The 16,542-nt window shown below is 35.4% G+C and overlaps 1 protein-coding gene across 2 annotated transcripts in view; it reads right to left on the bottom strand.

Moving 5' to 3' along the window:
- Window positions 1-2,216: 2,216 nt before the first annotated feature.
- TBC1D23 (TBC1 domain family member 23) overlaps window positions 2,217-16,542 on the bottom strand; it is a 55,380-nt gene continuing 41,054 nt past the window's right edge. Inside the window, exons 14-19 of one of the 2 annotated variants that reach the window (XM_061134253.1) lie at window positions 13,378-13,517; window positions 12,027-12,071; window positions 9,012-9,100; window positions 6,468-6,603; window positions 4,683-4,877; window positions 2,217-3,860 (exon numbers count right to left, since the gene is read on the bottom strand). In XM_061134253.1, coding sequence (XP_060990236.1) covers window positions 3,779-3,860; window positions 4,683-4,877; window positions 6,468-6,603; window positions 9,012-9,100; window positions 12,027-12,071; window positions 13,378-13,517 — 687 coding nt within the window. In that variant the 3' untranslated portion in view covers window positions 2,217-3,778. The remainder of the gene's footprint in view (window positions 3,861-4,682; window positions 4,878-6,467; window positions 6,604-9,011; window positions 9,101-12,026; window positions 12,072-13,377; window positions 13,518-16,542) is intronic. The other variant, XM_061134254.1, reaches the window with a different exon arrangement.

The following is a 16,542-nucleotide window of genomic DNA, read 5'->3' as shown; positions in this document are numbered from 1 at the left end:
GGCAGGTGGATTCTTCACCACTGAACCACCATAGAAGCCCAATTTGCTACCCTTTTTGATGGTCTGGTATAGTCCAAATTATATTGAAATGTATCTTAAGTTTTTAAAAGGATACTATAAAAAACATTTTGAGGACAATTAAGGGACATTTAAATATGAACTGTATATTTGATGCTTTTAGACTTTTGTGTGAAAACTGTGATAATGCCAGACAGTCTTCATCTGAGAAGATGCATGCTGAAGTATTTACGGGTGAAGTGTCAGAATGTCTGAGTTGAGAATGATCAGCAAAAAAGAAAATATGTTCTTATATAGAGATGTCAAATATGGCCAAATAATTACCAAATCTAGGAGAAAGTTATAAAGTTGTTCATGGTACTATTTTAAGACTTTTTAAAAAGTTTAAATTTTAACACTTTCATGATAAAAACTCAAGAGAAAACACATAGTAACTATGGGGTTTTTGAAGCTTTAACAGACTAACTGGACTTGGCTTTGCAGCAGGAAGATCTTTAATAACCTTCTAAACTCAATGTGCTGCGTGTTTAATCGCTCAATCATGTCTCTTTGTGATCCCATGAACTGTAGCCCGCCAGGCTCCTCTGACCATGGGGATACTCCAGGTAAGAATACTGGAGTAGGCTGCCATGCCCTCCTCCAGGGGGTCTTTCCAACCCTGGGATAGAACCCGGGAATCCCGCATTGCAGGCAGATTCTTTACCATCTGAGCCACCAGGGAAGCCCAAGCATATTTGCAGTGGGAAGTCTATCCCTTCTCCAGGGGAACTTCCCAACCCAGGAATCGAACGGGGGTCTCCTGATTGCAAGTGAATTCCTTACCAGCTGAACTACCAGCTACCAAATTCTGCTATTCTTATGGTCTACTGAGGTTCCATATCAATAACCTCAGATACATAGATGACACCACCCTTATGGCAGAAAGTGAAGAGGAACTGAAGAGCCTCTTCATGAAAGTGAAAGAGGAGAGTGAAAAAGCTGGCTTAAAAGTCAACATTCAAAAAACTAAGATCATGGCATCCAGTCCCATCATTTCATGGCAAATAGATGGGGAAACAGTGAAAAATTAATAGACATTTACTCCTTGGAAGGAAAGTTATGACCAACCTAGACATCATATTAAAGAGCAGAGACATTACTTTGTCAACAAAGGTCCGTCTGGTCAAGGCTATGGTTTTTCCAGTGGTCACATATGGATGTGAGAGTTGGACTATAAGAAAGCTGAGAGCAGAATTGATGCTTTTGAACTGTGGTGTTGGAGAAGACTCTTGAGAGTCCCTTGGACTGCAAGGAGGTCCAACCAGTCCATCCTAAAGGAGATCAGTCCTGGGTGTTCACTGGAAGGACTGATGTTCAAACTGAAACTCTGATACTTGGGCCACCTGATGCAAAGAGCTGACTCATTGGAGAAGACTGATGCTGGGAAAGATTGGAGGCAGGAGAAGGGGACGACAGAGGATGAGATGGTTGGATGGCATCACTGACTTGATGGGCATGAGTTTGAGTAAACTCCGGGAGTTGGTGATGGACAGGGAGGCCTGGCGAGCTGCGGTTCATGGGGTTGCAAAGAGTTGGACACGACTGAGCGACTGAACTGAAGTGAACCAAACTCATAATACTGCAACCCCTGCAATCCTGGAGGGTACACAGAGGTGGGTATTCCAGAGTAAATTCTAGTTCTCTGGCTATCAGACCAGTGGAGAGAGGATACAGCTACATAAGTGCCTGGTACAATCAGTGACAAGTATTTTCATTTGATATTCATGAATAATAACTGGGCTATTCAGATGAGTAAACAATTTTAGACGAGTAGTTCAAGGGAGTAATTTACTACATGTAGAATGTAATGTCATTAGTTTTAAACTCCCTCTTTCCTCTTCCCCATGTGGATGAACACAAAGAAGAATCTAATACTTTCAAACCTGAAATTGGAACACTTAAATTCCACTGTAAGGATAGCCCTCAATTTCCTAATTTTGTGGTATCTGTAGAGATTTACAAGTGGGTGGAAAGGGAGAAAGAGAGAGATACTGTCATTAAGAACAAAGTTTTGAGGACTTTCCTGGTGGTCCAGTGGTTAAGGGGCTGCACTTTCAATGCCTCCAATGCAGTGGGTACAGGTTCTATCCCTGGTTGGGGAACTAAGATACTAACGTGCATGTTGGCATGGCCAAAAACAACAACAAAAACCCACAAAGTTTTGAGCAAATTGTACTGATTTATTTACAACTGTAATTTATAAAGAGTAACACAAACATCTTTACATTAATATGAAAAAAGTCCCATGGCTGAAATGGGCAAAAAATGAGACTTCAGGACATTTCTAAAAGGGGCACCAAAAGAAAGGGGGAAATGCAATACAACAGTCGTGGGGAGTTATAAATATCAAGTATTGTACCAGGTGCAGTTTCATGCAAATGTCTTCAACCACTCAAACTGTTTTTATTTAGATACGAGAATAAAATATCTTGAACTATGTTGCCTTTTACTCACGTGATTTCCTTTAAGTAAATTAAAATAACTGGCTGTAAACAGGATACATATGAATATTTCTATCAACCCCTAGAGATAATCCACGACATTTTAGGACATGGCGGGTTGTGAGGATTTGTTACTTCCCAAACAGATTTTTGTAAGCAGTCATTCCATGGCCCCAAATGTGTTCCTGGATTTCTTTCACCAAATGTGTCTAACACAAACCTCAATGAATTAAACTGAGAAAGCTGCAAAATAAAGCAGACCACTTGCAGTTTTGTCATATTAAGAGAATAAAAATCATTTCAAACCACTAGAACTTTAATAAGAAAACAAAAAACAAGAGAAAAATATTTCATGAAGTGATGATAAAAACTAGTTTATACAGATCTCCGATCATCTAGCTTTTCTTTAAGTCAGTATTAGTGTGGTCACAGACATAATCTCACAGAAGATAAATCCATGTGTGCTCAGCACCTGTTTTGAAATATCCTAAATCAAATACTCCTCTTGTAATAGAGACCAATGACACTTTTAAAGATACAATTTTGTCCCCCAAGTGTTAATTTTAATCGTAACATGCCTACCTACTTATTATAATGCTTTTAACTGTTCCTTAGATACAATTAGGATGAAGTTTAGTATCTAAAGCACTCAGTGTTAAGATTATTAGCTAATGGTACAAATATGACTCAGAAACTGATGTTTCAACATTTTACTAGCTGGTCTGAATTTGAGTTGGCTGGAATCTTCATCCATTTTATTAAAAAGATTTCACTCTTTTTAAGAACAGAAATGGCAAGCTAATTATTGATCTATATAATACTTTTTAGTTTCTGATACTGCTCAGTGGGTAAAACTAAATGTAGCCATTAAAGGGGTCTCTTCAGTGAATTCTATCTCTAATTTTCAGTGAAGACATTGCAAATACACATGTGTATGGTTGTTTTTAAATCTGAAACTGATGCATGTTCTCTTAAAACAGCTCTTCAAAACAGAACTGCATTCTGCACCCTTAGTTTATACGGGCACAGGGTCAGCTAAGTTAAAGTCATTTGCTAACTGACCTTTGTAAGAAATCATTTTACAAAACCAAAAACGCAAAAGAAAATTAAAAAAAAATTTAACTGTCCAGAGTTTGATTATAATAATTTACACTTTCTTAGGCTTGCTATTTAAGCATCCCCATAAGCAAATGAAAGTCTCCAATTAGTATTCAGTCGGGGAAATATGTCCGTATTTCTCTTGGTTGCCTTAATTTCTTCTGAAATAATTTTCGTTTACATTAACTTTCCAAAGCGTCCAAAACTTTCATGATCTGTTGTTTTATGGCTTTGGTAGCATCTCCTGCATTTGGAATCAAATACCTGTGGGGGGGAAACACATATTCATAACGGTGCCTTCTGTTGATGACTCAAGTGTCACTTCCAATGGGGAAGTAACCCACACATCCAGCACAGATGCCCGCCTATGTACTCCCCCCATCACTTATCCCAACATATACTCAAAAGTGCTATTTTGAAAGAAAGAAAATCCAAATGCAAAATGATTTTTCTGATTGTGTAGAGCAAGGTGGAATGAACTGGAGATCAGGAGTCAGGAGGGCTATACTTGGTTCTAAGACAAGCTAAGTGTGAAGATCTGGAAGTCACTCAATCCCTCTGGGCTTCACACTGTTACCTGTAAGACTAAAGATGATTTAGCTTCAACAGCAACGTGGCCACAGCCCTGGTGCCAGTCCAAGAACTGTCAGTCACTGGTTCACAAGGAGGCGAGGAGGAGTGTGCCCCAGACCGTGAACTAACTACGTCATCCAGCACACTGCTCAGTTCACTGAGACTTTCCAAAACGAGAATTTTTTGATGAAGGAAAGTAAAAACACTGACTTACATTCCAAGAAAAGCTCATTTAATTGCAAAGCAGCATGTAGCGCGGCACTGGTGTAGAGTATTCCTGAAGACCCTTCTGTCAAAGTCTGTGAAGTTAGCTATGGCACTTAATGAAATCATGTGCTAATGCCTAATCCAAATATTACAACAAATTTGTAAGGAAAAGATAGCAGGAATACCAATAAAAGTGGTTCAAGTATCCTATTCCACCATCCACTTCCCCAAAGAGAGAAACAAATCATGTTTAATAATGAACTAAAATTCAGTAATTCAGATAATATCATCCTAAGATAATCTTACCTTTCGATTGCCAAGATTTCTATTCCTGAAGTGCTGCTGTTTCCATACTTGAAGGTAATTAGCTCAGGATGTTTTTTTTTGGATGTTATTTTAACTACAGAATTTAGTGCTTGTCGAGACTGTATATAGGCCAATCCTTTCCGTGAAAGAATCTCCCTTAAACAGTACATATGTGTTGCAGTAACCAACAGATGACTTGAGAGAGACAAAAGATTAAAAACAAAAAGAAATGTCATTCAGAACAGCTGTTACTTCAACAGTCCCAATTATAAAAAATGTTCAACTCCAGATGAAACTATTTTTGTAGGCAAAGGATCACTATTGATTTAAATAAGCTACCTAGTAAGAGCTTTTAATTTTCCTTCAGTTGCAGGCAAAATAAGTGTTTTATTGACAGATAATCCTGTAACTATTTAAGAGTAAAGTTTATATTTAATACAATAAAAACTATAATTAGAAATTATTAAAATAATGGATTTTCAGAATCTATTCTACATGGTATTTGAAATATACTACCTTTCAGACTTTTAACAGCAAACTACCCTCATGCGACATACCACATTATATACTTTATATCAAAGACCACTAAGCAATACCTGGAATGCCTTACATATTTAGTGGTATTCTGAAATGGGTCCCCAAGACAAAACAAGGATAGAATTGTTAACACCCACCCATGCCTTGTGTCTCGGCTCACTTTCAGTAAGGTACTAGTACTCACACACTTTTATGAAATACACTAAGACAGATATCCAGAATGAGGGACATTCTGCAGAACAGCTGACCTAGACTCAAAGGATTCACTCATCACAAAGAAAAGTGGGAAGTATGATGAGGGGAGCAGTACTGTTGTTCAAGGGATGAGACTAAGGAGAGAGAGAAGGCAAATGCAATGTGTAAAACAGGACTAGACCTTGGATCAGGAAAAAAGGATAAAGACTATAAAAGATACCTTGGAGACACTGTGAAAACTTTGCATGTGGTCTGCATGTTAAATGACGCTCATTTTTAAGGTTTTTAAAGATGTGACAGTGTTACTGGAATTGTGGAGGAGACTACTCACATTCTTGAGAGATTTACGCTAAAGCACCTGTCGTATTTACAAGTTTCTCCTGAGCGGTTTGACAAGAGAAAAGTGTGTGTGTGTGTACGTGTATACAGAGATATTTAAACAGATGGGATAGTGTGAAAAAAAAGCTAAAAGTAGGTGAGTCTGAGACAGGCTTATATTCAATGTACTATTCAACTTATCTGTTTAAATTTTTCCCCAAAAATTACCTAAGAAATATTTTTTTAAAAACCAAGATATATAATACAAGCTGACAGAAGAAATTATATCTTACTGTACTTAGATACATACAATTTCTTTCGCAGTTAACCTTCATATCATGACTTCCCTAAATTCAATTTTACTTCTGAAGAAGTCATTTTAAAAAGTACCGAGGGACTTACCTGGTGGCACAGTGGATAAGAATCCGCCTGCCAATGCAGAGGACACAGGTTTGGTCCCTGGACCAGGAAGATTCCATTTGCCATCAAGCAACTAAGCCCAGGCGCCACAACTACTGAAGCCTGTGAGCTCTACCGCTCCAGAGACAACCACTGAGCCTACACACTCCAACTGCTAGGGCCTGTGCTCCGCAAAGAGACAAACCACCGCAATGAGAAGCCCGTGCGCAGCCACAAGGAGCCGCCCCCACGCCCAGAAAGCCCAGGCGCAGCAACAAAGACCCAGTGCAACCAAAAATAAAATTTAGAAAAAAATTCAACTTAGATAAAAAGTACCTAGGAAACATGTGTCCACTTTCTTTCACTTCTTTACAAGGAAAATGATGCTTGACATCTGGCTTGTTTATCCAAGTCTGAATGTTCACAACCTCTTTTCTATCATCATCTGACATTGAAGAACTGTCAATTTCATCTGTAAAGAATTTAAGATGTTAAAAGTGGGTATCACCAACTTTAAAAATGATAGCCTGAAAAAAATTTCAGTAGTATTTAAAACACACAGGTTGAAAAACAAAACAAAACAATCAATTCTAACCCAGCTACTATATTTCCTATGCCAATGACACTAATATAAAAGTATTATGATGAAACACCACTACATATGGTAAGAAAATCAAGTAAAAATATTACATATATACTTTTATTATAACATTAAACTACCTGAAGGATTTCAACTTTCTTGATTTATACAACGTAACTCTAATCTATGACTAGTCTGTAGGGGATGGTGGAATTGTCCAGTAATAATATTACCACCTATCTTGAGGGCAAAAATGGCTGAGTTCTTTTTCTCTTGCTGGTTTCTTTTCCTTTTTTGTTTATTGAAGTAGTTGATTTACCTAATTATATCAGTTTCAGATGTATAACATAGCGATTCAATATTTTTATAATAGATTACACTCCATCTACAGAATTACTGGCTTCTGACTCTTGGGGAAAATAACAACAAAATAATCCTGGGATAAATAAGTCTCTTTAGTGGGGTTTTTTGTGAGAGAAATATAAGACATTCCTGTTATTCTGTTTTTCTAATTTAAGAAAGGAAATTACACTCCCTAGAGTTAATTGCAGATGTTCTCCTCTTCACTTTTCAAGAAGTCAAAATACAAGAGACACAGTAAAAAAATGAAATCTCATGTAACTATTCACTTCTAGCTTAAATAAAAAAGTAAAGCCCTCATGGGTTTCTGCTCAATCACATCCCCATTTCTTTTCCACTAAGAAACAGTGACTATCTGAATTTGGGGTCACATCTTTACTTTTAATCAAACAAGAATATTCTTAAATAATACACAGTACTGTTTTGCATTCTAAGTTAACATAAATAACAGACTGTTCAACTGTATTCTTCTCCAACTGCTACCCTACGCCCAACGTCATAAACTTTAGCCATGTTGATAATCATAGCTCCAGTTTTCTTATTTTCATTTCTGTGTAATTTTTCAGAGTGTAAATATTTATGTACATATATACAAATATGATATGTAAAAATACACCAACATCTTTTCATCCATTTCCTTCCTCCCTTTGTTAATGGAATAACAAGTATTTAGGGAAAGAGACAGACTGATCGGTAACAGGAAAATGACAGAAGAGACAGAGGTAAAAAGAGAAAGGCAAACAATTACAAATAGCATACAGAAATGTATGAAACAGAAGATAAGAATAGCTAGAAAAGGTGTTGGGGGAAAAGCTATAAAATAAAATATAATGTACTGATTATTTTGTTACACTATGAAAGAGAAAATGTACTTTCAGAGTTTTTATACAGGGATATAAAAATATTATACAGAAGAAAAATAAAAATTCTGTGTATTTGCTTCAAAAAAATTACATATAGAAAATTATCTTCCCTTCAATGCAGTTTTCAGGAAAGTGACTATAATATCCATTAAAATGTCAAATGTGAGTCCCTCTAACCTGGCAATCTTACTGTGAAGTATTTACCCTCTAGATACACTTGCAAAATTCACCTAGATAGATGTGAATATATGTTCATACACACACACACACACACACACACACACACACATAAAGATAGCCACTGCTATCTGAAGTAGTAAAAAAAAAAAAAAAAACTGGATAACTACCAGGGTCAACTGGGAGAAGAATGATTTAATTATGGTACATTTGTATATAACAGGAAGTCAGCTGTGGGCTGAGGTGGAAAAATACACATGTATTACTAAGTGAAAAAAACAAGAAGAGATTTGGGAGTATTCTTGTTTTGTACTTTTATATACAACATATACTTAATATACAATATATATTTTTTCTAACTCAACACACATTAATACTAATTATGATCACTTAATCAGGGTAATCTGAGCAGTAGGATTATGAACAAAAACAGATTATTTTTTAAAACATAAAGACTATCACGAATTTCCCTGGCACAATATCCCCATCTTGTGGCCCTTTAGGATATTGCCTCCAGTTTCAAAAGGCTCTTTTCAGATGTCTCAATTTTGAGATTTCCTGGACTTCAGTCCCACAACTCTTAATCCCCTACATGGGTGAATCAAGGGTATTTACATCCAATCCCATGGATTTAAAAACTGTTTAAACACTGATAATCCCCAGATTATCACCGGCTTAGACATCTCTCCTCAACTGGGCTCCTATAATTACTGCCTATTCAGCATTTCTACTGCATAATTTAAGGCATCTAAAACCAAACTCTTAATAGAAAAACCACAGGCTGTCCAATCTCTTCTACAGAATCTCACTGTGTCTTCGATCTGGTCCCAGAATGATCTCGACAATCACTCCTGATGCCTGAGGAAAGCAGTCTACACACAGAGAAGCATAGTGCCACACCTGTGTCGTATTCTTCCTCATCCCCGATGCTGAAGACAGGCTTCACACCACGGTAAGGCTTACCCACTCTGTCACTGCTGCTCACATGCCTATATTCAGAGGGTTGTAAGAGGGAAGTCATCACTTAAGTTTCTAAAGATTTTCCCCAAGTATCATCTGAATATTAAACAAAATACAAATGTTTTTTGTCCACCCCCTACCCCACCAAGTATCACCCAGTTTCAGGACAGCTATGTTAAGGAAATTGAAACAAGATAAGGAAATTATGTTAGCAAAAGTGGCACAAGGTCTTGGTGTGCAGAATGCTTTCAAATCTGTAAAAAATTAAGTTTAAACAATTTTAATGTTCATATAAACCAACGCACTGGGACATTCCTTCACCTCTCTGTGCCCTGTGTCCTCAGCTGTAAAACGGTAATGACAATATCTACTCTTCCTGGTTACTGTGAAAATTAAATCAGTTAATATTTGGTAAAGCTCTCGAAATAATATCTGGCATACAGCAAGTGCTACATACATGTTTCTTAAGACAAAACAGTTTATGAAACCAAATATTCAAATTCTAGTAGAAGTGCCTATCGGCTTCTCATTTGAGTACATATGTCTTAAGGTTTTTCCTCCCATTTTTTCTTATTACTGTTACTTCTGTTTCAATAGAAACTAAGATGCTACTTCTTTTACATAAATAAACCATGAAAATGAACTTGCCTTTCACTCTCAAATGGCAGAAACAAACAACATGTAAACTCAAACTTAATTAGTTCTATAGGAAGTTCTCTTTTTAATATAAAAATCAATACCTTGTTACTTTTCAAGTAATCTCCAATAAAACAAGAAGTAAAATTAAAATATTTAGACAAAATATTACATGTTTCTAGAGAAAGAGTACTGCATTATTTGTAGGATAAGGTTCAGCTAAGACAATCTATGATGAAGGAAAACTGTGGCTTGTTTTTTCCCTTGTCATGTATCAAGAGAGAGTTCAATTATGTGTCTTAGAATTCAATTTTTCCAAAAGACAGAGATCAAATCTATATTTTAAATAATTTCTTAATACATAACATCAATAAAAATCATGACCTAATTTGGCTAAAATATGCTTAAATCTTTACTTCTCCCAAAACAATAGTCCTTAATAGAAAGCCAACAAAAGTGAAGGGCATGACAGAATTGTAAGTTAATCGACACACTGCTTACAGTTTAAGTTAAAATCATAAAATCATTTGATTTTTATGCTAAAGCATATCTAATGTAAAGTTATCCTGTAAATTAACAAATTATACTCATTAAAGACAAAAAAATGAAAGCAATAATTGAAGTAAATCTATGCAACTCAGATTCAGCTTTCTTACAAAAGGCAAAGACAAACATCGCTTTATGTAACAATACGTTTGTGTCGTCTAGATTATAAAATTGTATGAGATTGTGTTATTGGTTCTCTCCTGATATTAAAGCATAATTAAACTTATATAATATAGAAAGTAACAAAGATAATGTTTACAGTAAATGCTTGTACCAGAATGTAATATGAATAAACTGACATCCAAAAAAAGATACCAAGCTATACATTATTGAGCAAAATGTATAATACAATGCAGTTTTTATAAACAAGATGGCTAAAGATAACTAGTAAAGTTCTTAAAAGACCATCAAAAACTTAAATTCAATGGCTGGACTCTTTAAAAAACAGTCTATCTATGCTTTTTTGGAGAAACAAAATCTACAAAATAGTCTGAATAGATTTTAACTTTATTTACTGGGCTCAAAAACAAACCAAATTTATTCTAACTTTTCATTAAATTCTATTTTCAAAATGGATATATCTCTAGGAACCAGAAAAGATAATTCGAATTTTTAAAAAATTCTTTGGGATAAAATTTGGAAGTTAAAAAAAAAATCAGAATAATTCAATGGTCCTGTATGTAACAGGAGAAAACAGAAAGATGATTCACAAATAGATTATAATTTTAAAAGAAGCCATCCCCTTTAAAATTATAAAATTGTAATAGAAGCTCTGTAACTGGCATCACTCAGGATTAGTCACAGTAAATAAAATCTCTTATACATAAGTTGAAAGTAAACTATTGCTAAAAATGCTATTTCTAATTCACTAAAAACATTGAAATGATCTGCCAAAAAAGTCAACTCCATTATTCCACAGCTTAACTTACTTTTCAAAGTATGACTAGAATTTCTTTTTAAATGTTCATAGGTCTTGCTATAATTGATATTCAAATTAAAATCATAGAAAAGTCATGCATATAAAAATGTAAAGCCATATAGTATAATGTTCTACTGTTTATCCTAATTGAAGATCCAGTAGATTTCTAAACTTTAAACCTATGGAACTTAATAACAAGTACCCCATTTTACTGGGATCAGAGAAGAGATGGATTGTATATTAACATGTCCACTGTGGCCTAATTTCTTTCAAGGAAAAGCAAAGGCAGAACCCTAGAACTGGAGTTCTTTGGAACTAATTTATATACTGTTGACTAACCAACTTAAACACATACATCTTATTCAGAAAATTCTAGCGATATTATCAAATTACATAATGTACATGAAATAACAAAAAATTTGAACCACAAACTATGCTTTTCTTCAGGTGCTACAATTTTCTCCGCTGTTAGGGCATGAGACAGAAGTAAATCATCTCCAAAGCTAATAGCCTCCCAACTCTGAGACTACGTATTTTCTTTGTTCCATCTTCCTGTCTTAGAATAAAGACATGGAATTTGTTTTATGAAATTGTTGAGTTTGAATGTATGTAATTTTCATCTGAGGAATAGGAGACATTGAGGGGGAGGCAAGGACAAAAATTTAAATGATGGAGCAAAAAAACCAAAAGGAAAGCACATCAGCACCGCACACTCCTAAAAGCAGAATGGGACGAGTTCAGCATCTGAGACAGCTGCGTGAGATCTGGGCCGGGACAGCAGGAGGCTGAGAGACAGCGTGAGGCATGCTACAGAAGAGGATGGGCCAGGAAAGCCGCGCTCCTCGTTGGCTTACCGCTCGGTACATGTTCTGTCTGGCCAAGGAAGATTGAAAGACATTCTACAGCAAATTGAGGCAGAGGACAGAACAATATGATTATTAAAAACACAACAGCTTTAAAACAAAAATATAGAATAATCAGTTTTTCTAACCCAGAGTGTATATTAAAAAGAAAATGTTTTGATGATCCCAAGTACAAAAAAAAATGAAGAAAAGCCAGTTTCAAGTGATTCTTTAACAAACAGTATAGTCTTTTCAACTTAGTATTATCACCAGTTCATTTTAAAATAAAATTTTAAGTGTTCAGCTACAAAATGTAGCAATAATAGTACCCTAATTGAGAATGCACTAACTAAAAGTATTTTTAAAAATAAAGCTTTTGAAAGCGGACACAATTTTAAGGAGCAAAAAAAACTCTCAGGCTTGATTAAAAAACTTATAACATTATTTATCAGTTGCCCATTTTAGACAAAGTATAGTTTTCTGGATTAGTGAAAATAACCTACATCTTGTTATTTACTAAACAAAAAAATATATATACCTCTGTATGCATATGTACTTTACTTAAAAAAATGAAAAATAGTATATTCCTTATATTCAGTTCTTAAAGTCAAATACTTCAACTCTCCTAGGATACTGCCAGTAAGACATGAGATGAAATTAAATACTATAACACATTTCCAAGATCAGGCTTGCTTAGAAACGAATTTCACCCAGGAATTATTAGGTTAGCTTTGAACTCTAAGAACAAGAGAGATCAATGAAACTTACATGTGGAGAAAAAGAAAACATATTGTGCACTCACAATCCCAGTGAGAAGCAATATAATAGACATTCTTAAACTTCTTTATCATTTGTGAGCTGGTTACTTCATTTGTAATTCATGGGAGAAGAGAGGTCACACATGCTGTGAACAAAATTCTATGAAGATCTGAATTCTTAAACTCAAGAAAATGGGGTTCTGCTTTATTTAGTATGACTAAATTTTCTAGGTTTTAAATTCCTGAAGCCAAGAAAGAGATTACTGCTATGAGATTACTGCACTTAACAGATGATTCCAACCACCTGACAGGTGGGATATACATAATAGTGTTGGAATATTTTTTTCTAATGAATGGCTTGAAGGGGCAGAATTATTATATGCCACCTATTCTGGGCAGTGGGAGAAAAGAGTAATCTTCATAGTCAAACTTTACAGCAACAAAGAACGTCTCTGTGATAATAATGAAAACTGGAGTCATCTAACTAAAAAATGTAATTTACAATCCTTTTTTAAAGCACATTCTACTCAACTAACATTTACTGTAAGGTACTTTTTTTTAGTTTGAATTACTCATCACAAATTCATACTATAAAAGTAACTCACCGGTCCACAGGAGTTGATGTATTCTCAATAAAGCTGATAACTTTTTCCCTGACATTAACGGATTTTGTCTTCAAAGCAACAGTCATTTTATTAACTAATGATTTCATTCCTCTATCATTTGAACCATTAGAAGATTCACCCTAGGGGGAAAAAAAAAAAAGAACTTACTGATGAATTAACTGCTCTCCAAATGACTAGCAAGACACACTACTGCTGAAGGTTATCTTGATGTTATGCACTGAACTGGGTGCACCTCTTACCACAAAATCATATTTCAAAGTCCTAATTACCCAGTATACCTCAGAAAATGACTGCAGGTGGAGATAGGGCCGTTAGAGAGTAAATTAAGGTTAAATGAGGTCATGTGATAGGCCCGATCCAAAATGACAGATGTCCTTACAGGATGAAGGAGAGACAGGGACTCACAAGCCCAGAAAAAAGGCCATGTCATCTGCAAGCCAAAGACAGGTGCTTCTGGAGAAATTAAACCTGTTAACCTTTGATCCCAGACCTCCAGCCTCCAGGACAACGAGGAAATAAATTTATGTTGTGTAAGTCACCTAATCAATTGTATTTTGTTAAGGAAACCCAAGCAGACTGATGCATTGGGTGAAACCATTTTAGGAATCGAAGGTAGAAATGAAAAGTGAGGATATGTATTACACACATAAATGTGTGGAACCTGAAACTACCTTTTATTCAGTAAGAAATAAAATAATTGACCTCTTCTTAACTCAAATAACTCTACAAAAATAAGTAAAATTACCGAGTATCATTCATATAGCTAAATTTTGAAACATTTATTCTTTGTAAATTTTTGCTGTTTAAGACATTATTACTTAGGTCTCTATTTCTCAAGAAAAGTCATCTTTCTGTACCCAGAGTAACAGATCTGAGTGTAATTCCTCAATCGTATACAGCTGTTCCCTTACATCCTACAGCAGCGGCTCCCAGTTCTTTTGGCACCAGGACCCAGCTTCGTGGAAGACAGTTTTCCCACAGATGGGGGTTGGGGAACAGTTCAGGCGTTAAGGGACGTGGCGGATGAAGCTGCTTTGCTGGCCCACCTGCCCGCCACTCACCTCCTGCTGTGCTGGGCAGCGGGTTTCTAATAGGCCTTGCACCTCTGCCCTACAAGCAAGTTGGTAGCAGATGTCAAAAGTTTAGAAATTTGCCTATCTTCTGCCAATTAATTCCTCTTCAGGATTTATGGGAAAGAAATAATCAGAAAATGCCCTAGGATTTAGTCACTAGACTACTTTTTTAAAAGTTTAAAAAACAAGCATTTAAAAATGCTAGGCTTTTCTGGTAAGTGGGCTGAGCTGACCCCTAAAAATGGTGCGCTATTCACTCGACCCAGAAAATCCCACAAAATCATGCAAATCAAGAGGTTCAAATCTTCATGTTCACTTTAAGAACACTCGTGAAACTGCCCAGGCCATAAAGGGCATGCATATCCGAAAAGCCACCAAGCATCTGAAGGATGTCACTTTAAAGAAGCAATGTGTCCCATTCCATCGTTACAATGGTGGAGTTGGTAGGTGTGCACAGGCCAAACAGTGGGGCTGGACGCAGGGTCGGTGGCCCAAAGAGTGCTGAATTTTTACTACACATGCTCAAAAATGCAGATAGTAATGCTGAACTTAAGGGCTTAGATGTAGATTCTCTGGTCATTGAGCACATCCAAGTGAACAAAGCCCCCAAGATGCAGAGCAGGACTTACAGAGCTCACAGTCGGATCAACCCCTACATGAGCTCCCCTGCCACGCTGAGAAGACCCTTACTGAAAAAGAACAGATTGTTCCTAAACCAGAAGAGGAGGCTGCACAGAAGAAAAAGATATCCCAGAAGAAACTGAAGAAACAGAAACTTATGGCCTGGGAATAAATGCTGCAGAAAATAAAAGCAAATAAAAGTTAAAAAAAAATAAATAAAAATAAAAATGCTAGAAAATGCTCAAACATTCAGTGAAAAAGCAGAAAATAAACCTATTTGTACACTCTGAGCACTACTTTTAAAATATAATACTAAAAAAAAGTATTACAAAAGATGTGAAGAAAATATTTCAAAATATGAACAGTTGTTATCCATGGTTAGGTAACAATTAATTTTGCTTTCTTTATATTTTTAATATTTACATATGATGCTACAATGAAATGTATTCTTTTTTATTTTTAAAACAAGCCATTAGTTAAAATGTATTATTTTTACTTTTAAAACAAGTCATTAACTAAAATATGTTACTTTTATTTTTAAAACAAGTAAGGTATTAAATAACATAAAAATCATGTTTCATATCCAACTTCAAAACCAAATTATACTGACCATGTAATTCTTTGGTACTTTAGAAGATAACACATCTTTAAGAGTTTCTTTAATAGCCTCAATCATTGCTTTTCAAATCTGAAGATAAAAACTTCAATAGAGAGACTATCCAGTGCTGTGGGTGGGAATATAAATTAGAATGATGTTTTTTGCAGGGCAATTTGATAATAATGCAGAATTCTAAGGATTTTGATATGTAATCTTTTGATCAAGTTATTTCACTTCTAGGACAAAATAATGTCATATGCAAACATTAGTACAAAAATTAATAGTAGTGTACACAACAGAAAAAGACTGGAAGCAATGTAAATATTCAATAAGAGACTAACAAAACAAATTATAATATATCCATAGTATTTAGATATTAAAAATGAAAACAGCAAATATTTATTAAACAAATGGTGAGCCCTTAGATACCTAAAAGATCATGCTGAAAACCTAATTCTCAGAGGACCTTTATCTGCACAATTTGACAACAACATGCTTTGACTTACAAGGCTGAAGATAAGCCTCAATTCATCATCCAATGAGTTACAAAGTTTATCTGAGCCACCAGGGAAGGAAAAAGTATGTCAGTGACACGTACTACACTTTATGTTCACTTGTACATTTAATCCTCATGTCATCATTGTGAAGACAGTTCTGGTATTATCACCCCTATCTGCACAGATGGAGAAATCAGAATGGAAATGATCTTGCTGGAGATCATGAAGAAAATAAGTTCTGGAGATAAAACCTGAGTACCCAGGTAAGTCTGACTGGACTTTTCCTTCTATTTCTGATTTAAAGAATGATCATCAGGTAGATGAGGATCATTACTTGTTAAGAAAACAATTTAAT

The sequence above is a fragment of the Dama dama genome, chromosome 31 (genome assembly GCF_033118175.1).
Source record: "Dama dama isolate Ldn47 chromosome 31, ASM3311817v1, whole genome shotgun sequence".
Lineage (NCBI taxonomy): Eukaryota > Metazoa > Chordata > Mammalia > Artiodactyla > Cervidae > Dama > Dama dama.
The sequence above is the reverse complement of the archived record's forward strand: the minus strand, read 5'-3'. Positions and strand labels throughout refer to the sequence as shown.